At 47.6% G+C, this 25,732-nt stretch overlaps 3 protein-coding genes across 6 annotated transcripts in view; all 3 read right to left on the minus strand.

Moving 5' to 3' along the window:
* Window positions 1-25,732, minus strand: part of LOC132572111 (oocyte zinc finger protein XlCOF6-like) — a 71,985-nt gene that overhangs the window by 16,543 nt on the left and 29,710 nt on the right. The window contains exon 1 of one of the 4 annotated variants that reach the window (XM_060238909.1): window positions 2,705-2,862. The exons of 1 other annotated variant lie outside the window; for it this stretch is intronic. The gene's annotated coding sequence lies outside the window, so the exon portion shown is untranslated. Of the gene's footprint in view, window positions 1-2,394; window positions 2,543-2,704; window positions 2,863-25,732 lie in introns of those variants that run through there. 2 more of the 4 variants (XM_060238910.1, XM_060238912.1) reach the window with 2 other exon arrangements.
* LOC132571621 (zinc finger protein 780A-like) lies at window positions 12,797-25,129 on the minus strand. The gene is made up of 6 exons (XM_060238418.1): window positions 25,037-25,129; window positions 21,196-21,329; window positions 20,442-20,556; window positions 16,934-17,010; window positions 16,578-16,704; window positions 12,797-15,117 (listed from the first exon to the last, which is right to left on the minus strand). Exons 2-6 carry the CDS (start codon window positions 21,235-21,237, stop codon window positions 12,797-12,799), a joined length of 2,682 nt encoding a protein of 893 aa, XP_060094401.1. The 5' UTR covers window positions 21,238-21,329; window positions 25,037-25,129.
* LOC132571622 (oocyte zinc finger protein XlCOF6-like) overlaps window positions 21,288-25,732 on the minus strand; it is a 70,066-nt gene continuing 65,621 nt past the window's right edge. The window contains exons 8-9 of the mRNA XM_060238419.1: window positions 24,495-24,575; window positions 21,288-21,329 (exon numbers count right to left, since the gene is read on the minus strand). Of these exons, the coding sequence (XP_060094402.1) occupies window positions 21,288-21,329; window positions 24,495-24,575 (123 nt within the window). The remainder of the gene's footprint in view (window positions 21,330-24,494; window positions 24,576-25,732) is intronic.

Consider the following 25,732-nt stretch of genomic DNA (forward strand, 5'->3'; position numbering starts at 1 on the left):
GATGTTACCAGCCGTGAAAACCTGAAATCTTTGTTTGCCATTATTTTGTCAAAAATTTTATAGTCTTGATTTAATAAACTTATTGGTCTGTATGAGCCCACTTCTTGAGGATCCTTCTGAGGTTTCACTATTAAAGTTATTTCCGCTTTCCTCCAGGTAATAGGAGCCCTTCCTCCCTTTAAGATAGTATTAAACACTGTTTGCAGTTCCGGGATCAATATTCCTTTCATTTCCTTGTAGAATTCTGCTGTAAAGTCATCTAATCCCGGAGATTTGCCAGTTTTTAAACCTTTTATTAGGGTCAGAAATGTTCTAACAGAAGAGGCTCTTGGCAATTATCTACCAAGGAAACTTTAGGAGACAGCCAGATATTGTTGCTTTAATTTGACACACCTGGAGGGAATCCCCTCACCTGTTCTGCCTGCCTCTTCTCCTCTGCCTGACTCAAGAGGAAACCTTCGGCCAGGGCCACCGCCTGGGAACTGGTCTCCGGCCCACATCCTCTGATCCAGCACTGCATTTCCTGGGGCAGGAGAGTCAGGAACTGCTCCAGGATCACCTGGTCCAGGATCTGCTTCTTGGTGTGCCTCTCCGGCTTCAGCCACTGGTTGCAAAGTCCATGCAGCTTGTTGCAAATCTCTCGAGGCCCATCAGTTTCATGGTAATGGAACAGCCGGAAGAGTTGGCAGTGGACATCTGAGGTTATGGTGTCCTTAGCCAAGATCTCTGGCACAGCCCTTTCCCAGAATTCAACACCACTTCCAGGCTGGATGGAATGGGGACTTTTCTATGCTGTCTTGCCCATTCCAGATCCTTCTAGGTCTCGCGCTTCCATCTCCTTCACCTTCTCTTAGGTAACTTTTACCTGTCAAAACTTCCCTTTATTCACTCAGTTATGATCTGAGGCTTCTCTCCAAGGGGATGGAGAGAGACAGACAGCACTGTGTCGAAAAGAAAACAAAAAAGAATCAGCATACACAATTGAACATCAGAAACCTTCACAGTGAATTTGGCCCTGGTGCTTCTTGTGATCTGCCAATCAGTTTTAATATCATTTTTCTGTACTACAAACCAAGCTCTTTTATAAGTGCCTCCTTGATTTTTTGGGGAAATTTTGTTTGTCTCTGTTTCTCTTTAGGGATGCTACAAGCTGTGGAGAGACGCCATTTTAAGCTTGTGTTTTTCTGGGAGTTGGCTGGAGGAGCCTGTTAAACTTGAGGCAGGCTTTGGCCTAGTCTCCTCCTCACTCCTCTCCTGTCTGGAACCAGCAATTCTGAGGAGGCCTGCAGAGGGGTAAACCAGTTCCTGGGCAGAGACTGAATTTTTATATAGGGGCAGGGCGTTTTTGTGTAGCAGGAACTCCTTTGCATATTAGGCCACACCCCCTGATGTAGCCAATTCTCCAAGGGCTTACAGGGCTTCTAGTTCAGCCCCCCCTGGAAGCTCTTGGGAGGATTCGATACTATATGCAAAGGAGTTCCTGTATAGGGGATTTTGGGCAAGAAGACCCCAGTTAGTTTGCAACAGTCCCAGGTAGGGTTGCCAATCCCCAGTTGGGGGCAGGGGATCCGTCCCATTTGGAGGCCCTCCCCTCCGCTTCTGGGTCATCAGAAAGCAGGGGAGGGGAGGGAAATGTCTGCTGGGCGCTCCATGATCCCCTATGGAAGACAGATTTCCTTAGGGTGTAATGAATAATTGATCTGCAGGTATCTGGGGCTCTGCAGGGGCTGTTTTTTGAGATAGAGGCACCAGATTTTCAGCATAGCATCCAGTCCCTCTCCTCAAAATACCCCCCAAGGTTCAAAAAGATTTGACCAGGGGGTCCAATTCTATGAGCCCCCAAAGAAGGTGCCCCCATGCTTCCTTATTTCCAATGGAGGGAAGGCATTTAAAAGGTGTGTAAGTTCCTTTAAATATGATGGCCAGAACTACCCTTGGAGTTCAGCCGTGCGTGTCACACCCTTGCTCCTGGCTCCACCCCCAAAGTCTCCTGGCTCCACCCCCAAAGTCCCCAGATATTTCTTGAAATGGACTTGGGGTTGTATGCCCAGAGCATCCACGAAAAGGCGGCTGAAGCTGCATCCCCCCAGCTCCTTAGAATAAGAACTCGGTTGTGGGACGGGGGAGGAGGCAGCTTTATAGGCTGGCTCTTCAATAGACGAGGAAGCTTTTATCCGGTTGCCCTCTCGACCTCAAGTGCGGCCAGAATGTGCCCCTCTGGGAGTTTTGACAATATTTCTGGGAGGGAAAGGACACAGCCCGGCTACACACACACACCCTTCAAGGACTTGCTGCGTCCCCGGGGAGAAGCGCTGCTTTGCAGCCCCAGAGACAGAAGGAGAAAGAGGGCAACAGTCCCTGCCTCTGGCTGCACAGGACGCTTTTCCTCCCTACCTCTGCACCATCCCCCGCCGAGCTACATCACTACAGAGCGTAGGTGGGTGAGGGCAGCCAGGCTGAAGGGAAGCCCGGAAGCCTCTGCCATGTCTCTGCAGCTCGGAAAGGACTAAAGTAGCAGAGCTGTTTGCTAGAGAGGCTGAGCAAGGAGTGGGAGGGAGGGCTCTGTCGACTTCTTCCCTTCTGAGGTCCCCCCCCTCCAGAAATTTCCCACCAATTTAGCACAGCCCTGGCTTGGCATGCATGATCCCCGCCTCCCACCCACCATCTAAAAGCTTATTCCCCGCCCCCTCTTCACGTAGCTTACTTTTAAGTAAGCTTTTCAAGGCTCCTGCTGCGCTGCTTTTCTCCCCTTCAGCTTCTCTGCAGCGCTTCCCGTTCTCTTTCCCAGTCCGGAAGCAAACCCCTTCCCCTGCGCATGCGTGCACATGCAAGGAAGGAAAGCAAGAGCCCCTCCTCTTCTCCGACCTCCCCCCCCCCCATGCATTCCCTGCTTGGCCTCTCTAGCCAATAGCTTTTTGGCATTAACCGTTTCAGTGCTGCAGAGGAACCCTACCTGTGCCTTCCTGAGGAGCCAGTCCGCCATCTGCAGTGCTGCTCCATGGGGCTGCTCGGGAGTAACTCTGTGCGGGGCTGCATGCCCAGGGAAAGGAGGCTGAAGCAGAATCCCTGCAGCTCCTTGGAATAAGGACCGCAGAAGAACTGGGGTGGGGGAGAGGAGGCTTCAGAGAGGCTCGCTCTTAAATACAGAAGGAAGGAAGGGGGTTTCTGTGACCCCCCCCCCCAGTGTGGTGGGAGATGGGGGGGGGGGAGCTGGGAAGGCGGGGTTTGGAGGCAGGAGGGGATCAACAGGGCTTTGATGCCGCCCTTTCTTTTTTTTTGCAGGGGGGCTGATCTCTGCAGTCTGGAGATGCCTGTTGTTAGAGCAGGTCTCCAGGCCCTCCCTGGAGGTTGGCAATCCAGTCCCAATCGAGGTACAAATCCCGTGGCAGCCCCCCCCCCAATTCTCTCCCCCCCTCTCCAGCCCAGGCCCTGCAAGAAGCGCACCCCCAGCGGTGCCCAAATGCTGCAAGGAAGCGCCAGCAAAGGGGAGGGGGAACCCCAATTCCCCCAAACTAGAGTGGGCTTCCTTTGCTCTCCAAGCAAAGAAGGTGGAATCCCAAATCTCCCCCTCTCCTCTGCCAATGGGGACCTCTCCTTACTTGCGGGGGTTGGGGGGGAGCTGTAGCAGCCTGCAGTGCCCTTGGGGGTTGCGTGGGAAGGATCTTGTGGCTTTTCTGTGTTTCAGCCTTCTTTCACTCACTCACACACCCTCCCTTCCTTCCTTTTTCTTTCTTTCGGAATTTTTGCATTTGTATGTGCCTGTGTGTTGGTGTCCTTCGCCAGAGTTGTGCGTTTCAGTTTCAATTTTTAACCATTCTGTTCTCGTTTAGAAGAGCCCCGTGGTGCAGAGTGGTGAAGCCGCAGTACTGCAGTCCGATCTCTCTGCTCATCACCACCTGAATTCGATCCCAGCGGAAGCTGGGTTCAGGTAGCCGGCTCCAGGTTGACTCAGCCTTCTATCCTTCCGAGGTCGGTAAAAGAAGTCCCCAGCTTGCTGGGGGGAAAGTGTAGATGACTGGGGAAAGGCAACGGCAAACCACCCTGTAAAAAGTCTGCCGTGAAAACGCTGTGCAAACGTCAACCCAGAGTTGGAAACGACTGGTGCTTGCACAGGGGACTACCTTTACCCTTTTTTAAAATTCGCATTCTGAATTGTCACTTTAACTGCTTAGGTCTTACCTAGGGTTGCCAAGTCCAATTCAAGAAATATCTGGGGATTTGGGGGGTGGAGCCAGCAGCAAGGTTGGGACAAGCATAATTGAACTCCAAAGGGAGTTCTGGCCATCACATTGAGTTCTGCCATCTTCTTCCGGGGCTCACAGAATTGGACCCCCTGGTCCAATCCTTTTGAAACTTGGAGGGTGCTTTGAGGAGAGGCACTGGATGCTACGCTGAAAATTTGGTGCTTCTACCTCAAAAAACAGCCCCCCCCCAAGAGCCATGGATCAATTATCCATTATATGCTATGGAAATTGGTCTCCATAGGGAGTAATGGAGTGCCCAGTAGATATTTCCCCCTCCCCGCTTTCTGATGACCCTGAAGCAGGGGGGGAGGGCCTCCAAACTGAGGGATCCGCTTCCCCCACCTGGGGATTGACAACCCTAGCCTTACCAACTGTTTTAATCCATTCTCAGCTATACTTGTTGCCGGTTGTTTAATGCGACTTGGCTCTAACTAACCCTTGCTGGCTACTAACCCTCCCCCCACCCTCTTTCCACCTAGATGTAAAGCTGGAGGAAGTTCCGTTCACTGTACCTGAAGAAGCGTGCGTGCACACAGAAGATGATACCCAGAATCAAATTTTGTTTTTTTTCAGAGGGCCACTGGACTCAGACTTTTCCCTAAAAGCATGAAGAGCACATCTGGGGGGGGGAGTGTTTAACCCAGGGAGCATACGGGGGGGGGCATTGCCATGAGCATCATCCTCAGGGCTTGTGGGGGGGGCGTAGACCACAATTTCTGGGGAGGGGGGAAGGGGCTGAACCTGGTCCAGGCCCACATGGTTAGTAATCTGTATTTCTTTAAATTTTAAATTATTTATACTTCCAAAGGCCATCCACAATTAATGATGTGGTTTAAAAAAGATATAATTTTATTCACTCATCGTAGTCTGACTCTCAATGAACGAGGACCTTCTGGGATGAACGATGTTATGAACGGCCTCACTGTGACAGTCTGTGGAGATGCTTCATGTATGAAAGGAAATACTCCCCTCGCCCCTTTTCCCCACAACTTAGCCCGAGCGTGTGACTGGACCGAGGTCAAGTAGTGTATTTTGTGGCGATTTAAACTCTGCTCTCCCCAATCTTAGACAAACACTTTTAACAACACCACCGCTTACATACTGGACACACACTAGGAAAACCCCAAATGCTTCTCAGAATCCACAGTAAATTCTGGCATCTCAGACACCTTGACCTGAAATTGTGGGAGCCTTTTTTTGATTGAAGTACAATCCAGGACAGCAGAATGGCCTCACTTGCCATATTTCATGAACCAGCTTTATCTACCTCTCCCTAATCATACATCCACACAGAAACAATAGCTGAAAAGGCTACTCCCAGATATTCAGTTTCTTCTTCTCTAAAGCTGCCCTGTGGCGCAGAGTGGTTAGCTGCAGTCCAAGCTCTGCTCATGACCTGAGTTTGATCCCGGTGGAAGCTGGGTTCAGGTAGCCAGCTAGAGGTTGACTCAGCCTTCCATCCTTCTGAGGTCCGTAAAATGAGTCGCCAGCTTGCTGGGGGTAAAGTGTAGATGACTGGGGGAGGCAAAGGCAAATCACCTTGTAAAAAAGTTTGTCAAGAAAATGTCATGATGTGACATCACCCCAGGGGTCAGTAATGACTCGGTGCTTGCACCTTTGCCTTTAAAGCTGCAAGTCTCAGGATATCAAAATCACCTTAACTTTCAGCACTGCAGACACAGGCCAATTGAGGTACGAATCCCATAGCAGCCCCGCCCTCCCCCACTACCACCCCCTGCCTTTCACAGCCCCACTGTGCCCTCCAGCCCAGGCCCTGCAAGAAGCACAACCCCAGCAGTGGCCAAATTCTGCAAGGAAGCGCCAGCAAAGGGGGGGGACCCCCCTCCAAAAAAAACCTATATTGGACTTCCCTCTGCAGAATTTCAGATCTCTCCCCCTCCAATGCTCCTTGTATCTACGGACCGCCTTTCTCTGTACGTTCCCCACAGAGCACTGCGTTCGGGCACACAAGATCTATTGTCTATACCCGAACCAAGGGAGGCCAGGCTGTGTTCCACATGGACCAGGGCCTTCTCAGTGGCAGCACCTAAAATGTGGAATGCCCTCCCGGAGGCCATAAGGGCCCTGCAGAATCTTTCTCAATTCTGCAGGGCCTGCAAAACAGAGTTATTTCCACAGGCCTTTAACATAAGAACATAAGAGAAGCCATGTTGGATCAGGCCAATGGCCCATCCAGTCCAACACTCTGTGTCACACAATGGCCAAAAAAACAACCCAAGTGCCATCAGGATGTTCACAAGTGGGGCTAGAAGCCCTTCCACTCCCCCCCCCCCAAAGCATCAAGAATACAGAGCATCACTGCCCCAGACAGTTCCAATAATATGCTGTGGCTAATAGCCACTGATGGACCTCTGCTCCATATTTTTATCCAATCCCCTCTTGAAGCTGGCTGTGCTTGTAGCTGCCACCACATCTAGGCCGGGAGAGGACTGTCACCCTACATTGCTGAGGGACTGCGATTAGTGTGAGATCACTGTTAGAAAAGGAAGAGCCTGCCCATACAGTAGCTGAACAGCACCATAAAATGTTTTAATTGTAAAGTATTGTTTTGAATTGCGATTGCGGAAGTTTGAACTAATCGTTAGCGGTGCTGAGTCCACTTGCGGAGGAAAGGAAAGGTCCACTGTGCAAGCACCAGTCGTTTCCGACTCTGGGGTGACGTTGCTTTCACAACTTTTTATGGGGTGGTTTGCCATTGCCTTCCCCAGTCTTGCGGAGAGGGTGGGATAAAAATCTAAAGTAATAATACATACATACATACATAAACAAACAAGCAAGCGAGCTGCAGAGTCTTGTGAGCAAAAAATCTACTTTATGAGCTACTGACAATAAAGTGGTGAGTGACTGTATAAATCGGTGTGCCTGAGTGTTTGTGTCCTTTGCAAGAGTTGTGCATTTCAGTTTCTCAGGTGGAAAACTATTCTGTTGTCTCGTTGGCACCACTCAAGTTATATCTGGTTTTTTACCATTCTGTTCTTGTTCTGAATTGTCACTTTAATTGCTTAGGTCTTACCAACTGTTTTAATCCATTCTCAGGTATACGCATTGCCAGTTGCTAAATGCAACTTGACTCCAACTAGCCTTTGCTACTAACCTTCCCCCCCCACCGAAATGTAAAGCTTGAGAAAGTTCCGTTCACTGTACCTGAAGTAGTATGCATGTGCACACGGAGTGGTTAGCTGCAGTATTGAAGACCAAGCTCTGTTCACAACCTGAGTTCGATCTCAGCAGAAGCTGAGTTCAGGTAGCTGGCTCAAGGTTGACTCAGCCATCCACCCTTCCAAGGTCAGTAAAATGAGTACCCAGCTTGCTGGGGGTAAAGTGTAGATGACTGGGGAAGGCAATGGCAAACAACTCTTTAAAAGTCTGCCAAGAAAATGTAGTGATTTGATGCCACCCCAGGAATCAGTAACAACTAAATGCTTGCACCTTTACCTTGAAAGCTGAATACCAAAATCACCTTAACTTCCAGCACTGGAGACACAGGCCTCTCTTCCCCCCTGTCCTGACACATACAGCTCAAGACAGAAATATTACTTTCCTCTCCATTTCTTTTTCTAAAGCTGCAACTCACAAGGCATGAAAACAACTTCCAAACCAAGGGTATTTCCTCCCCTGGGAAATTCCGGGTGGGGGAGCGGGCTTGAGGCACTTAATACACCCACACAGAGGATGTTCTGATTTCCTTCATTTTGACATCCTCCATGAATCTGGTTGATGTCCTTATAAAGCCATCTATGGCCAAAGTTTCCATCATAGAACTCTGCAGTCTCTGAGCTCCTGTGTGAATATAGAAAACACAGGGTTTTTTGGGGGGACTGAGGTTTCTACATTGACCTGTGGCAAACCAGAAATGTTCATTCACGCTACCATTTTTTTAAAAGGTAAAGGTAGTCCCCTGTGCATGCACCAGTCATTCCCGACTCTGGGGTAACCGCATCACGACATTTTCATGGCAGACTTTTAACGGGGTTGTGAGAAACCAGTCAGGGTCAGCTTAAGAACATAAGACAAACCATGTTAGATCAGGCCAATGGCCCATCCAGTCCAACATTCTGTGTCACACAACAGCCAAATACACACACACACACACACACTGTGGCTAATAGCCACTGATGGACCTGTGCTCCATATTTTTATCTAACCCCCTCTTGAAGGTGGCCATGCTTGTGGCCGCCACCACCTCCTGTGGCAGTGAATTCCACATGTTAATCACCCTTTGGGTGAAGAAGTACTTCCTTTTATCCGTTTTAACCTGGCTGCTCAGCAATTTCATCGAATGCCCACGAGTTCTTGTATTGTGAGAAAGGGAGAAAAGTACTTCTTTCTCTTTCTCCATCCCATGCATTATCTTGTAAACCTCTATCATGTCACCCCTCAGTCGACGTTTCTCCAAGCTAAAGAGCCCTAAGCGTTTCAACCTTTCTTCATAGGGAAGGTGTTCCAGCCCTTTAATCATTCTAGTTGCCCTTTTCTGAACTTTCTCCAATGCTATAATATCCTTTTTGAGGTGCGGCGACCAGAACTGCACACAGTACTCCAAATGAGACCACGCCATCGATTTATACAGGGGCATTATGATACTGGCTTGTTTTCAATTCCCTTCCTAATAATTCCCAGCATGGCATTGGCCTTTTTTATTGCAAACGCACAGTCTTGACATTTTCAGTGAATTATCTACCACGACCCCAAGATCTCTCTCATGGTCAGTCTCTGCCAGTTCACACCCCATCAACTTGTATTTGTAGCTGGGATTCTTGGCCCCAATGTGCATTACTTTGCACTTAGCCACACTGAACCGCATCTGCCACGTTGACGCCCACTTACCCAGCCTCAACAGATCCCTTTGGAGTTCCTCACAATCCTCTCTGGTTCTCACCACCCTGAACAATTTAGTGTCATCCACAAATTTGGCCACTTCACTGCTCACTCCCAACTCTAAATCATTTATGAACAAGTTAAAGATCATGGGACCAAGTACCGAGCCCTGCGGCATCCCACTGCTTACCGTCCTCCACTGCGAAGACTGCCCATTTATACTCACTCTCTGCTTCCTATTACTCAGCCAGTTTTTGATCCACAAGAGGACCTGTCCTTTTACTCCATGACTCTCAAGCTTTCTAAGGAGCCTTTGATGAGGAACTTTTATCGAAAGCTTTCTGGAAGTCAAGGTAAACAACATCTATCGAGTCTCCTTTGTCCACATGTTTGTTCACCCCCTCAAAGAAATGTAACAGGTTAGTGAGGCAAGATCTTCCCCTACAGAACCCATGCTGAGTCTTCCTCAATAACCCGTGTTCATCAATGTGCCTACTCATTCTGTCCTTGATAATGGTTTCTACCAACTTTCCCAGTATTGAAGTCAGACTGACTGGCCTGTAATTTCCCGGATCTCCTCTGGAACCCTTTTTAAAGATGGGGGTGACATTTGCTACCTTCCAGTCCTCAGGAACGGAGGCAGATTTCAATGAAAGATTACAGATTTTTGTCAAAAGATCCACAAGTTCAACTTTGAGTTCTTTCAGAACTCTCGGATGTATGCCATCTGGACCCGGTGACTTATTAGTTTTTAATTTGTCTATCATTTGTAGGACCTCCTCTTTTGTCACCTCAATCTGACTCAGGTCTTTCAACACCCCTTCCAATATTAGTGGTTCCGGGGCGGACAAACACTTCTCATCTTCCACGGTGAAGACGGAGGAAAAAAATGCATTCATCTTCTCAGCCATTTCCCCATCCTCCTTCAGTAATCCTTTTACCCCATGGTCATCCAAGGGCCCCACTGCTTCCCTGGCTGGTTTCCTACTTCTAATATATTTGAAGAAATTTTTATTGTTGGTCTTTATGTTTTTTGCAATATGCTCCTCATAGTCCCTTTTTGCCTGCCTGATCACAGTCCTGCATTTGATTTGCCACTGTCTGTGTTCCCTGTCCCTCTAAAGCTTCGGAGGGTGACCGCTATAAATTTTTCCATGCCCCCTCCCCTCAGTCCATCAGGCACACACACAGAAATCCTGTGAGAACTAAAGTGAACTAGGCACCAGACAGTTTAAACGTCAAAAACCAAAGAAATATTTATTGGATTACAAAAGGCAAGGGAGAGGGATAAAAATGTGCCTTCACTGTGCCTTCAAAGTTCACTTGCCATGGAGTTCCACGGCTTGGAGAAGGAAGGTGTTTAGAGGGACAGTCCCTTCAGGAGCTTTCTCCACCCTTAGGAAAAATGGAGGAGGGCACCTTCTTCTTTAGATTCCATAGACTGGACTCCTGGTTCAACTTTTCATAAACTTGGGGGAGGGGGTTTGAGGAAAGGCACAAACGTGATGGAGCAAATTTGGTACCAATGCCTTAAAAAACAGCCCCTCTCCCAGAGTGCCAGATATTCCTGCATCAATTCTCCATCGTACGTGATGTGGCCCATTAAACTTACTAAGCTGTTTGGTTAGGGAACACAACCTGTTTCTTTCCGCCTGAATTAATCCAACTGCCAGAATGTTTTTGGCTTCAAAGTAGTGAAACCCAAAAAAACCTCCCAACAGGCTGGACTAGGGAGCCATTAGGGTTGAGATATGCCTCCCTAGAACTGCTTCTCAGATGAAATGTTTGTGAATTAAGGATGCCAGCTGGTCAAACTATGGTTATACCCGAAGCAGAGAGCCTGTAGATGTCTGTTTCCCTCAAATTGTCTGTTCCTTTATAGGATCTGGGAAAGGAACTGTTCTCACCAGTTTTGAAGATGTCAGAGTTAAACTGACATATAACCGGAAGTAGGAAGTTTCCAGAGGAGGGGAACCAGAAAAGACTGAATCTCTTTTCACAATCTAAGCCAGCGGTGGCCAACATTAGCTCTCCAGATGTTTTTTGCCTCCAACTCCCATCAGCCCCAGCCATTGGCCATGCTGGCTGGGGCTGATGGGAGTTGGAGGCAAAAAACATCTGGAGAGCCACGGTTGGTCACCCCTGATCTAAGCAATCAAACATTTCTCTCCCCATGTGTGTGTTCTTTGCTGCAAGTGAAGAGTGCCATTCATTGGGATGGTGTCTTTGTGTAATGAAAGCGTCCCTTGGGGTTACTCACGAGCCCGGGTGTAGTGCAGCTTCGGCTGGATGTTGCACATTCAAAAGGTTCTACCTGTGTGGATCTTTTGATGCTATTGAAGATTCCCCATCTCCCTGAATCTCTTTCCACACTCTGAGCTTTTAATTACATTTCTCCCCTGTGAGGCTTCTCTGATGCTGTTGAAGATGGCCACTCTGACTGAATCTCTTTCCATACTCCAGTGGTTAAAACAATTTTATTTGGTAACACATGGTAACAAATTATATTTCTTGCATCCTTAGTAACTTCTTTTATCTATCCCATATATTACTTTCTATCCACACCTCCCCCCGTTACTTGACCCCCACCGGTGTTATTTACTTAAAGTACTAATGTTTAAAGGTACCCTTAACTAATAAAAACAAAAATTAATATTCTTCTTTTTTCTAAGACTTAATCATTATCAAAAATTGTCCAATGTCCTTTTATTTTCCACTCTTTTTCTACATATCTTCTGAACTGTTTTCCACTCCATCTTAAAAACTTCTAAATCATAGTCTCTTAAAATCCTTGTTAATATGTCCATTTCACTCCATGTCATAATTTTTACAATCCAATCCCATTTCTCTGGTATTTTTTCTTGCTTCCACAACTGCGCATATAGTGTCCTAGCAGCTGAAAGCAAGTACCAAATTATAGTTCTATCTTCTTTTGGAAATTTTTCCATTTGTAATCCCAACAGAAAAGTCTCTGCAGCTTTCTTAAATTCATATCCCAAGATCCTAGAAATTTCTTGTTGAATCATCTGCCAATACTTTTTTGCTCTTTCACAAGTCCACCACATATGGTAGAAGGAACCTTCATGTTTTTTACATTTCCAACATCTGTCTGGCATCTTATTATTCATCTTTGCCAATTTCTTAGGAGTCATATACCATCTATACATCATTTAAAACAGTTCTCTTTAATACTATGACACGTCAAAAGCTTCATAGAGTTCTTCCACAAATATTCCCAAGTTTCCATCTGTATTTCTTTATTTACATTAATTGCCCACTTAATCATTTGAGATTTAACTACTTCATCTTCCATAGATCATTTAAAAAATAATTTATATAATTTTGAAATTAATTTTTCGTTGTCTCTTTCATACTCTGAGCACTCAAAAGCTTTCCCCCGTGTGGGTTCTCTGATGATATTGAAGATTGCCACTCATACTGAATCTCTTTCCACATTCTGAGCATTCGAAAGCTTTCTCCCCTGTGTGGATTCTATAATGATGTTGAAGATAGTCACTCGTACAGTATTTTTCCCCACACTCTGAGCATTCAAAAGGTTTCTCCCCTGTGTGGGTTCTCTGATGTGTTTGTAGACTGCTACGTGTACGAAATCTCTTTCCACACTCTGAACATTCAAAAGGTTTTACCCCGTGTGGGTTCCCTGATGATGAAGACTGCCATTCTGGCTGAATCTCTTTCCACACTCTGAGCATTCAAAAGGTTTTACCCGTGTGGGTTCCCTGATGACGATGAAGACTGCCACTCCAGCTGAATCTCTTTCCACACTCTGAGCATTCAAAAGGTTTCTCCCCTGTGTGGGTTTTCTGATGCTGTTGAAGATGGCCACTCCGATTGAATCTCTTTCCACACTCTGCGCATTCAAAAGGTTTTACCCCTGTGTGGGTTTCCTGATGACGATGATGATTGCTACGCCAGTTGAACCTTTTTCCACACTCTGAGCATTCAAAAGGTTTCTCCCCTGTGTGGGTTTTCTGATGCTGTTGAAGATGGCCACTCCGATTGAATCTCTTTCCACACTCTGCGCATTCAAAAGGTTTTACCCCTGTGTGGGTTTCCTGATGACGATGAAGATTGCTACTCCAGCTGAATCTCTTTCCACACTCTGAGCATTCAAAAGGTTTCTCCCCTGTGTGGGTTTTCTGATGCTGTTGAAGATGGCCACTCCGACTGAATCTCTTTCCACACTTTGAACATTCAAAAGGTTTCTCCCCTCTGTGGGCTCTCTGATGATGCTGAAGACTGCTGCTTGTACTGAATCTCTTTCCACAATCTGAGCATTCATAAGGCTTCTCCATTGGTTTTTCCCCTGTGTGAGTTTTTTGATGCTGTTGAAGATGGCCACTCAGATTGAATCTCTTTCCACACTCTGCACATTCAAAAGCTTTCTCCCCTGTGTGTGTGTTCTGATGCTGTTGAAGATGGCCACTCCGATTGAATCTCTTTCCACACTTTGAACATTCAAAAGGTTTCTCCCCTGTGTGGGTTTTTTGATGCTGTTGAAGGTGGCCACTTCGATTGAATCTCTTTCCACACTTTGAACATTCAAAAGGTTTCTCCCCTGTGTGGGTTTTCTGATGCCGTTGAAGATAGCCACTCTGATTGAATCTCTTTCCACACTCTGCGCATTCAAAAGGTTTTACCCCTGTGTGGGTTTCCTGATGACGATGAAGATGGCTACTCCAGTTGAATCTTTTTCCACACTTTGAGCATTCAAATGGTTTCTCCCCTGTGTGGGTTTTCTGATGCTGTTGAAGATGGCCACTCCGATTGAATCTCTTTCCACACTTTGAACATTCAAAAGGTTTCTCCCCTGTGTGGGTTTTTTGATGCTGTTGAAGATGGCCACTTCGATTGAATCTCTTTCCACACTTTGAACATTCAAAAGGTTTTTCCCCTCTGTGGGCTCTCTGATGATGCTGAAGACTGCTGCTTGTACTGAATCTCTTTCCACAATCTAAGCATTCAAAAGGCTTCTCCGTTGGTTTTTCCCCTGTGTGAGTTTTTTGATGCTGTTGAAGATGGCAACTCCGATTGAATCTCTTTCCACACTTTGAACATTCAAAAGGTTTCTCCCCTGTGTGGGTTTTCTGATGCTGTTGAAGATGGCCACTCCGACTGAATCTCTTTCCACACTTAGAACATTCAAAAGGTTTCTCCCCTCTTTGGGTTTTCTGATGCTGTTGAAGATGGCTACTCCGATTGAATCTCTTTCCACACTTTGAACATTCAAAAGGTTTCTCCCCTCTATGGGCTCTCTGATGCTGCTGAAGACTGCTGCTTCTACTGAATCTCTTTCCACACTCTGAGCATTCAAAAGGTTTCTCCCCTGTGTGGGTTTTCTGATGCCGTTGAAGATAGCCACTCTGATTGAATCTCTTTCCACACTCTGCGCATTCAAAAGGTTTTACCCCTGTGTGGATTTTCTGATGACGATGAAGATTGCTACTCCAGTTGAATCTTTTTCCACACTCTGAGCATTCAAAAGGGTTCTCCCCTGCGTGGGTTTTCTGATGCTGTTGAAGATGGCCACTCCGACTGAATCTCTTTCCACACTTTGAACATTCAAAAGGTTTCTCCCCTCTGTGGGCTCTCTGATGATGCTGAAGACTGCTGCTTGTACTGAATCTCTTTCCACAATCTGAGCATTCAAAAGGCTTCTCCGTTGTGTGGGTTTTCTCATGCTGTTGAAGATTGCCACTGAGAATGAATTTATTTCTGGTCTCTGAGAATTCAGAAGGTTTTTCCTCTATCTTTATTCTTTGGTGCACAAGAAGCTGTGATCTATTTCGGAAATACTTTTCACACTTAATAGATTTACATGCCTTCTTTATCCTGTGCTTTAGAAAATGTACACTCTGATGTATTCCATCATGCTTGTCAACCAAAGAGCTGCCTTTCTTTCTCTTTATTCTTCTTTGATCTCTGACATTTTCGTTCATGTTTTCATGTTTAACTCTTTCTGGCATTTGCTGATGAACTTGTTCACTCTCCTCAGTCCTCTGCTCAACCTTTGCTGAAATAAAGAGAGAGATTCTGTTAGCTTAGTGATCTCTGATATTAAACCCGTCATAAAGCTTAATATATATTTTAAAAGGGGTCTTCTTTGCTTGTGTGAACCCAGTGAACTGGTGTCGCTCAGGTACAAATAGCACTGACCCAGGGGGACCCAGGTTTTTGTCCTTGACAGGATAATTTCCAGCTCACAGACAGAGCAGATGTTTGTAATCCAGGGGGGAGGGTGTGTTGGAAAGGTTGACAACAGAGAAATGAGGATTTGGACCCTTCCAGAGTCCTCCTGAGGGACTCTCCTCCACTTGGTCCCAGGTCAACATACCTTCTCTGGCCTAGCGGATGGCCACAACAGTGGCCTCAGTCATCCTTCTGCAAGAACACTCACATGAACACATGAAGCGGCCTTAAACTGAATCAGAACTTTCATCTGTTGAAGTCAGTATCCTCAGTCCCGCAGTAATCTTCCAGGATCACAAGCGGACATTTTTTCAATCATCTCCTACCTGATCCTTTTCCCTGCAGATTCTGGGGATTGAGCCTGGGACCTTCCTTGGGAGGTGGGGAGCTCTCCTTCTTTGGAGGTTTTTTAAAAGAGGAGAGGGCCACAGTAATGGCTTTACATTAAGGGCGGGAAGCTACCAGCTGGATATTAGGAAAAAAAATTATGGTAACAGTTGTTCTACTGTGGAATCAGCTACCTAGGATAGAGAGGGGTTTCCCCTCCCTCGCAATCTTTAAGCAGCAGCTGGACAACACTCATCGGGGGTGTTAAATCAAGGCTGATCCTGCACTGAACATGGGGCTGGACTAGATGGCCTCTATGTCCCCTTCCAACTCTGTGATTCTAGGATTGTAACAGAGGCTAGATGGCCATCATTAGACCCAAACTTAGGCGGATGGTGAGATGAAGGGCAGGAGGGGTTGCATCAGTGCTTAGTTCTCATGGCGCCTTCTTACATGCCCAGGGAAATGTGATTGCCACTTTGGGGTCAGAAAAGAACTTCCTCCAGGCCAGTTTAGCCAAGGTTCCTGGAGGGGTTTTTGCCATCTCCTGGCCATGCAGCAGTTGTGAATTTCCTGCATTTTGCAGGGGGGTGGTTAGATGACCCTGGAGGTCAGTTCCAATTCTATGATTCTATGAAGACGTGAAGTTTCCTTATACTGGATCAGACCCTTGGTCCCTTGGAGTCGGTATTATCTACTCAGTCCAGCATCTGCTCTCCAGGGTCTCAGGCAGAGTCTTTCCCATCTCCTCCTACCTGATCCTTTTCTCTGGAGATGCTGCCAGGGTTTGAACTTGGGACCTTCTGCATGCCAAGCAGATGCTCTTCCACTGAGCCACAGCCCCTCCCCAAGTAGTGGGACAGGCCTCAAAATGGTGTATTGATATTCAGTATTTGGATTAATTTCTCCTCACAATGGCAGCAATTTGGACCCTTGGCACCTAGGAAAGATCCTTACCCAGAAAGGCCACATTCTCATAGTTCTCCAGCATGACTTCCCTATACAGAGCTCTTTGTCCTGGATCCAGCAGGGCCCATTCTGCGTCAGTGAAAGAGATGGACACCTCCTCAAACGAAAAGGGACCCTGGAAGAAAAAGAAGATTCCCTCCTCTTCAGAGATTATGCCAGGCAGTGATCTTACACTGGAAGGCAGTAGTCTGGGACGATATGGAAAGTACGGCTTGGGATGGGTAAAGGGAACAGCATTCAGAGTATCTCATGCATGCACCCCTTGTAGAAACTGCAAGAGGAAAAGCTCCCCTGAGAAAGGAGGAAGGACCCATGCTGTGCCCCATCCTTCTCATCTCTCTTACCCAGATTGGAGGGGGAGCAGCCGTTTCCACACCTCTGAAAAGACAATGGCTCCACAGCATCTCTTCGCTGCCTGTTCCTGAGACAAGAGAGGAAGGAAGGTTGATTGTTTGTTTCTTCCCTGTTTCACACACTTCCTTCCCCAGTGGAGTGAAACATTTCCCTATGCACACTCAACACACTTCAAAACACTTTTTTTATAAATTCAGGGAGAGGCAGAAGAGAAGCACCAGGGACCTATGAGCCTCAGGGATCATAAATTCTGCCAATGTATTTTGGACTTCTGTGAATCATAGAGTTGGAAGAGACCTCCAGGGTCATCTAGTCCAACCCCCTGCACAATGCAGGAAACCCACAAATACCTACCCCAAATTCACAGGATCTTCATCGCTGCCAGATGGCCATCTAGGCTCTGTTTAAAAACCTCCAAGGAAGGAGAGCCCACCACCTCCCGAGGAAGCCTGTTCCACTGAGGAACCGCTCTAACGGCCAGGAAGTTCTCCCTAATGTTGAGCCGGAAACTCTTTTGATTTAATTTCAATCCATTGGTTCTGGTCCTACATTCCGGGACCACAGAAAACAATTCAACACCATCTTCTATATGACAGCCCTTCAAGTACTTGAAGATGATGATCATATCACCTCTCAGCCACCTCCTCTCCAGGCTAAACTCCCCCAGCTCCTTCAACCTTTCCTCATAGGACTTGGTCTCCAGACCCCTCACCATCTTTGTCGTCCTCCTTTGGACCCATTCCAGCTTGTCAATATCCTTCTTAAAATGTGGTGCCCAAAACTGAACACAATACTCCAGGTGAGCTCTTACCAGAGCAGAATAAAGCGATACCATCACATCACATGATCTGGACACTATACTTTTGTTGATACAGCCCAAAATTGCATTTTTCTTTTTTAGCCAACGCATCACACTGTTGACTCATGTTCAGCGTATGATCCACTAAGGCCCCTAGATCCTTTTTGCACATACTACTGCTAAGACAAGTCTCTCCCATCCTATAACTATGCCTTGGATTTTTCCTACCGAATTGAAGAACTTTATATTTATCCCTGTTAAAATTCATTTTATTGGTTTTAGCCCAGTTTTCCAGCCTGTCAAGGGCATCCTGTATCCTGTTTCTGTCTTCTACTGTATTTGCAACCCCTCCCAATTTAGTATCATCGGCAAATTTGATAAGCATTCCCTCTATTCCTTCATCCAAATCGTTTATAAAGATGTTGATCAAAACAGGTCCCAGGATAGATCCTTGAGGCACTCCACTTGTCACTCCTCTCCAAGAGGATGAGGAACCATTCATAAGCACTCTTTGGGTGCGATCTGTCAACCAGTTACAGGTCCACCTAATGGTAACAGGATCCAAACCACATTTTACCAACCTGTCAAGAAGGATAGTATGTGGAACCTTATCAAAAGCCTTACTGAAATGAAGATAAACGACATCTACAACATTCTCCTGATCCAGCAAGGTAAGTCACTTTCTCAAAAAAAGAGATCAGGTTAGTCTGACATGACTTGTTCTTAAGAAACTCATTAGTAATTACATCCATTCTTTCTAAATGTTCCAGGACCAACTGTTTGATGATTTGTTCTAAAACATTTCCAGGTACAGATGTCAAGCTGATGGGTCGGTAATTACCCGGATTCTCTTTTTTCCCCTTCTTGAAGATGGGGACAACATTCGCCTGCCTCCAATCTTCCAGCACCTCTCCTGTTCTCCAAGAATTCTCAAAAATAATACCCAGAGGCTCAGAAATTACATCCGCAAGCTCTTTTAGAACCCTTGGATGCAGTTCATCTGGCCCTGAGGACTAAGTTTCATTTAAAGAAACTAGGTGTTTATGTACTACCCCTATGCTGATCCCAGGTTGAAACTTCATACCCTCCTTATATGTTCTGTTTTCGCCATATTGAGCACTGCTTCCCTCAGAAGAGAAGAATGAGGAAAAGTAGGAATTGAGCAGTTTTGCCCTCTCTTCATTACCTGTTACAATTTCACTTTCCTGCCCTCACAATGGGCCTACCATGTCTTCGCTCTTTTTCTAACTCTGAACATAAGAAAATAACCCTTTTTTGTTGTTTTTAGTATCTTTGGCCAGCCTAAGCTCATACTGAGCTTTAGCTTTCCTAACTTTTTCTCTACAAGCACTGGTGATTTGTTTATATTCATCCTTGGTTATAAGGCCCTCCTTTCAATTCCTAAAAGAGACTTTTTATTTCTCCAATCTTTAGAGAGCTGTTTAAGGAGGCAACTCGGCTTCTTTAGGCTTTTTCCATTTTTTCTTCTCATAGGAATCGTCTGTGATTGCGCTTTCAGTATTTCGCTTTTAAGAAACTCCCAACCCTCCTGAACCCCCTTCTTCATAAGTATTTTTGACCATGGGATATTACTCAGCACAGTTCTAAGTTTATCGAAGTTTGCCTTTCTAAAGTCCAACCTATAATTCTGGCTACGTATAGCTTTTCCCTTCCCTAAGATTGTAAATTCCAAAATCTCATGGTCACTACAGCCCAGGGTCCCCACTATTTCCACTTCTTCAATCAATTATTCATTGTTGGTGAGAATCAAATCCAAGATAGCAGACCCCCACAATAATATCACTGTTTTTTCTTACTCCTTTTATTTTTACCCAGAGACTCTCAGCTGAGCTGTCATGTTCAGATTCACATATTTCCTCACAACTTCACATACACTGTTGCACCTCCGCCCTTTCTCATTTGCCTGTCCCTTTTAAATAAGTTGTACCCATGAATCCTAATATTCCAGTTGTGAGTGTCATCCCACCAAGTTTCGGTAAGGCCTATTATGTCATAGTCTCCTTCCCGTATTAGGACTTCCAGGTCCTCCTGTTTGTTTCCCATGCTCTGTGCATTAGTGTAGAGACATCGGAATCCACGTTTTGTGCATCCCTGAGGTTTAGTTTCCGTACAAACCTACAAGTTCACATTACCTAGCGGATTCGCCACTCTCTGCAAATCTTTAATGTTCTTATCCCCAGTTTCTGGCATCATACGAGGCTTCGAATTATTGTCTCGCTCCCCCATACAATTTAGGTTAAAGCCCTCCTTATTAGGTTAGCAAGGCTGTTACCAAACACCCTTTTCCCTACCGCCGTAAGGTGCAAACCATCTCCCGATAGAAGACCACCATCTCTAAAGTGTAAGCCATGGTCCAGAAATCTGAATCTTTCCTGTGAGACTTATGTCTTCTGTGTGGGGAGAGAAAGGGGGTGGTGGAAATGCTATAGCATGAAACATCCATGACACATTGGACCAGATGTGACTCGAGCAGCTCTGGAGACTTGAGAGTCATATGAATGAGTTTTCAGAGCATCGCTGGGCATGCTAACTTCACAAGCCAGGCTTTCAGCCAGACGCAATTTCAACATGGCATCATATCTGTCCCAGACCCCACCCCAGTCCGTCCCCAACATGAACTTACTACCCATCACATTCACAGGCTGCTTTGACTGCTTCCACGCACAACGAGTCCTTACCACATGACAGGACATCTTGGGCACGCTCCACCAGTTGCGCCCTCTGCCCTTGCTCCAAGGAAGTTCCTTTTGCCTCAGGGACTGCAGCTTCCATCTTCACAGATGGTTCACACATCTGAAACAATAGTAAGGGAGAAAGGTAAGAGAGAGAATGATCCTGCCCCACTCCCAGACTCTGCACCCAACTGTCAGCACACCTGGTGAGTTAGCTGGAGGGATGAGAAATTCCCTAGCAGAAAAGGGCTGCAGAAGGAGGCTAATAAATCTCCCACATGGATGATTAACACTTTGGTAATGATATGGCATGGAAATGTTAGGATAAGGCCAAATATTATGGCTTGAATTGGTCATATCTGGAGGGAATCCCCTCCTCACTTGTTCTGCCTGCCTCTTCTCCTCTGCCTGACTCAGGAGGACCTTTGACCAGGACCACCGCCTGGGAACTGGCCTCCGGCCCACATCTGCGGACCCAGCACTACATTTCCTGGGGCAGGAGAGTCAGGAACTGCTCCAGGATCACCAGGTCCAGGATCTGCTTCTTGGTGTGCCTCTTTGGCTTCAACCACTGGCTGCAAAGTCCATGGAGCTGTCTGCAGACCTCTCGGGGCCCATCGGCCTCACGGTAGCGGAACTGCCAATAGTGTTGGCAAAGCACATCAGAGGTCATGGTGTCTTTAGCCCAGATCTCTGGCACAGCCCTTCCCCAGAATTCAACACCACTTCCAGATTGGATGGGATGGGGGCCTTTCCTTACTCTTTTGCCTGTTCCAGGTCCTTCTGGGTCCTGCTCTTCCATCTCCTTCCCCTTCTCTTGGGTCACCTCTGTCTGCGAAAACTTCCTCTTATTCACTTGGTTAAGATCTGAGGATTCTCTCGGAGGGTTATGATCTGAGGACAGAGACAGACAGCAGCGTGTCAAAAGGAAAATAAAAAAGAACGGGCATGCACCACTCACTTCATAGTGAGTTTGGCCCTGGTGCTTCTTGTGGCTTGTCAATCAGGTTTAATATCATTTTTCTGTACTACAAACCAAGCTCTTTTATAAGTGCCTCCTTGATTTGTGGGGGAAATTAAGTGCGTCTCTGTTTGTCTCTTTAAGGATGTTATAAGCTGTGGAGAAACGCCATTTTAAGCTTGTGTTTCTCTTGGAGTTGTCCGGAGGAGTCTGTTAAACTCAAGGCAGGCTTTGGCCTAGTCTCCTCCTCACTCCCCTCCTGTCTGGAACCAGCAATTCTGAGGAGGCCTCTGCAGGAGGGTGAGATTCTGCTGTATGGCAGTTTTGCCTTTAAGAGGCTGAAAAGTATATACAGTTTATCATTATTTTTTTCCTTCTCAAATTATTTTTTGTTAATATTTCACAGTCGTTTGTGGTTTTCTCACCAGGGGATTGGCAACCCTGGGGACTGCAAGTTGGGGCTTGCAAGAGGCCAAGCTCTTCTCCTCGGGCCAGAGGGAGTGGCCGTCTTAGAGGATATGAAGGACTCTCCAACCGAAACGAAGTAAAGAGCCTGTCCTGCATGTCATCCAGTTAGGGCAGGGGTGCCAAACATGCGGCTTTTTTAGGCGGGGGGCGGATCAGGCCCCTGGTAGGCTCCTATCAGGCCTGTGAACATGTCTGCTTCCTTCTCCCTCTCTCTTGCTTCCTTCTGCAGCACAGCTTGCTTTGCCAGGATATAACCCATGAAGAAGCAGGATAGGCCAGCCAAACCTGATCTCCTCAGATCTTGGAAGCTAACAGGGTAACTCTGCAAATACTTGGTTGGGAGACCTCCTTGGAATGCCAGAAGTTAGAAGGTGGGGGCAGGCTTTATTTAGCCACCTTCCTGAATATTCTCCAGGTCTCCAATACGGGGTCAATCACTAGAGGTCGCCATGATTTACAGTTGCACACACACACACACACTCAGAGATGCACACATGAACATGCACATATAAATACAACCCTCACCCACAAAAGATGCATGGAGTATACCAGGGGTGGCCAACGGCAGGTAACCAGCCAAAATACTTGACATTGAGGTCAGCCAATCAGCATGACCGATTCATCATATTTGATCCCATCTGGATCTCCTTTCTGGGCCTCCTAACCCCAAAAGGTAGGACTGTATTCTTGCTGGCAACCCCCTTAGAAGGACCTGAACCCACCACTCCTGCTACCGGGCCCTGGCGTTCCTCCCTGTTGTCCTGCCTGGGGGTCTGGACCTTTCCCGCCTGGCAAAAGGATGTCCTTCCTCCCACCCTAACCCCAGTGGAAGAGGGAGAATCTGGCATTGTGTGCCCCTGCCTCTGCCCAGTGGGCTATGGAGGGATGGGGCAGGGGCCATACAGTTGGGACAGCCCTGTTCTCTCCCGGTGTGTCCAGTTTGCAGAATGCTTCTGCGAGTGGGTACTCCAACGCACATCCATGGTTCTCCCTGCAGTGTTTACTCCAGAGGTCCTGTTGCTGATGCCCTGATCCACACAGCGCGGAATGCCTGTGTGCCATTTCTTCCCCCTGGCCTTGGGGAAGATATCAGGGGGTGTGGCCACATCAACATGCTCCACCCCTCTCTACCTGTCAGGGGAGCTGCCTCATGCTGAGATTGCTGGGCGTGGTTAGCGTTCCCATGAGCACAGGTGGTGTTGCTAGGCTCTCTGCAGCTTGGCAACAAAGTCCTTTTAAAATTTTCGTCTACTCTGCTTGGGGGGGGGGGGGTTGGACACTGGCTGGCAGCCCCGGCCCCACCTCAGGGGCTTAGGATGGGGATACAGCCGATTCCAGCACAGGCCAGACCTCTCCTCTCCCACGCCCCTCTCTTGCTCATCCTGCTTGCCAAAGGGCCTGCTTTGGTTGGTTGGTTTGCAGAATTTTAAAACAAACATCCACTTCCACAATGGAGCAAAACTATTGCCTAGCAGAGTCAGGTGGGGCCTGAAGTTCTCCCAGAATTGCAACCAACCTCCATGGGGCAGAGATCAGCTCCCTGGGAGAAAAATGGCTGCACTGGAGGGAGGACCCTGCGGCCTTCTTCCCACCTCCCATCCACCCCACCCCCCCACAGACAACATCCTATGACAGCCACGGCTTGGCCAGACCCCCACCTGCCTCCCTAGAAACTTCACCCTCTCCACCTCCTCCATCACTTTTAAGCAAACCTCCTGGAGATCCGGCTGCACGGTTTCCCCCTCTCTTTTCTGCACCCTTCCTTGCTCTCTTTCCCCCTTGAGAAGCAAACCTCTTCCCACGTGCAGGGGCACCCGCAAAGAGGGAAAGAGCCCCCAATCTTTTCCACCCCTCCCCGCCCCCCACTCCTAGTTTGACTTTGTGGCGTTAACCCTTTCAGTGCTGCAGAGGAGTGCCAATTGTCTCCCCCTGTCCTCTCCAGGAGGAGCCGTCTGCCATGCTGCTCAATGGGGCTCCTTGGGAGCAACTTTGCGTGGGGTCGATCAACTGTGCTGCGAGAATTCCGGGATCATCCAAGAAAAGGAGGATGAAGCTGCATCCTCCCAGCTCCTTAGAATAAGAACTCGGTTGGGGGAGGGGGGGAGGCAGCTTTATAGGATGGCTCTTCAGTAGACGAGGAAGCATTTTCTCTGTTGTCCCCTCGACCTCAAGTGCGGCCAGGAAGCACCCCTTGGAAGTTTTGACAATATTTCTGGGAGGGAAAGGACAGAGCCCGACTCCACACACACAACCCCCTTCAAGGGCTTGCTGCGTCCCTGGGGAAAAGCTCTCCCTTTGCAGCCCCAGAGACAAGGAAAAACAGGGGGACAGTTGTTGCCTCGGGCTGCACAGGAAGCTTTTCCCCCTGCCTCTGCACCATCCCCCGCCAAGCTGCATCATTGCACAGCGTTGGTCTGTCAGGCCCAGAGCCAAGGAAAGACAATTAGAGTTCAAGATCTTCATTCAGCTTCCCGGGCATACACACGCATTGTCAGAACTGACGCTCCCGCCAGCTCTTCCACCTTATCAACCTTTACCCGGCCGTTACAATGCAAGCCAAGCGCGCCAAGCAAAAAGCGGGGAATTTGCGTGGGGTTTTTGCTACGTCCCAATCGCTACAATACAGTTACCCGTTTCTGGGCCGCCATCTCCTCCTGTTCCGTGGCCTTGGCCACATAGCAACTGCCCAGCTCCCAGGCATAGCATCCTGCCTTCAGAGAAGCAATAAGCAGTGACCACCTCAAAGCAGCAAAGCAATTCAAGCACGGCATTGTATAATAGGATACATATGGCAAGAGGAACTATATGGAGTGACTCTTGACACGGTTGGTGAGGGCAGCCAGGCTGAAGGGAAGCCAGGAAGCCTTTGTCCTGTCTCTGGACTATTGCACCCTTCTTAAATCTTCGTTCGCGAAGCCAAGCCGAGAGAGAGAGAGAGAGAGAGAGAGAGAGAGAGAGAGAGCAGCTCGGAAAGGACTAAAGCAGCAGAGCTGTTTGCTAAAGAGGCTGAGCAAGGAGTGGGAGGGAGGGCTCTGTGGTCTTCCCTTCCCAGCCCCCCCCCTGCAGAAATTCCCCACCAACTTAGCACCGCCCTGGTTTGGCATGCATGATCCCCGCCTCCCTCCCTTAATCTAAAAGCTTATCTCCCCCGTCCCCCCTTCACATGGCTTACTTTTAAGTAAACTTCTCCAGACTCCAGCTGCTGCGCTTTGCTCCGCTGCAGCTTCTGTGCAGCCCCCCTCCTCTTTTTTCCCCAGTTTGGATGCAAACCGCTTCCCAGGCGCATGCGTGCACAGGCAAGGAAGGAAGGCAGGAAAGAAAGAGACCCTCCTCTTCTCCGATCTCCCTCCCTCCCTATTCCCTGCTGAGCCTCTCTTGCCAATGGCTTTGTGGCGTTAACCCTTTCAATGCTGCAGAGGAGTGCCAAGTGTGTCCCCCTGTCCTCTCTAGGAGGACCCGTCTGCCATGCTGCTCAATGGGGCTCCTTGGGATAGGGTTGCAAAGTCCAATTCAAGAAATATCTGCGGACTTTGGGGGGGGAGCCAGGAGCCTTTGGGGGTGGAGCCAGGAAACATTGGGGGCGGAGTCAGGAACAAGGGTGTGGCAAGCATAATTGAACTCCAAAGGGAGTTCTGGTCATCACATTTAAAGGGACTGAACACCTTTTAAAATACCTTCCTTCCATAGAAAATAATGGATATGGGTACCTTCTTTTGGGGCTCATAGAATTGGGCCTCCTGGTCCAATCATTTTGAAACTTGGAGGGTATTTTGGGGAGAGGCACTGGGTGCTATATTGAAAATTTGGTGCCTCTACCTCAAAAAACAGCCCTCCCAGAGTCCCAGATACCTGCGGATCAATTCTTCAT

This window comes from Heteronotia binoei, chromosome 5 (assembly GCF_032191835.1).
Source record: "Heteronotia binoei isolate CCM8104 ecotype False Entrance Well chromosome 5, APGP_CSIRO_Hbin_v1, whole genome shotgun sequence".
In the NCBI taxonomy this organism is placed as follows: domain Eukaryota; kingdom Metazoa; phylum Chordata; class Lepidosauria; order Squamata; family Gekkonidae; genus Heteronotia; species Heteronotia binoei.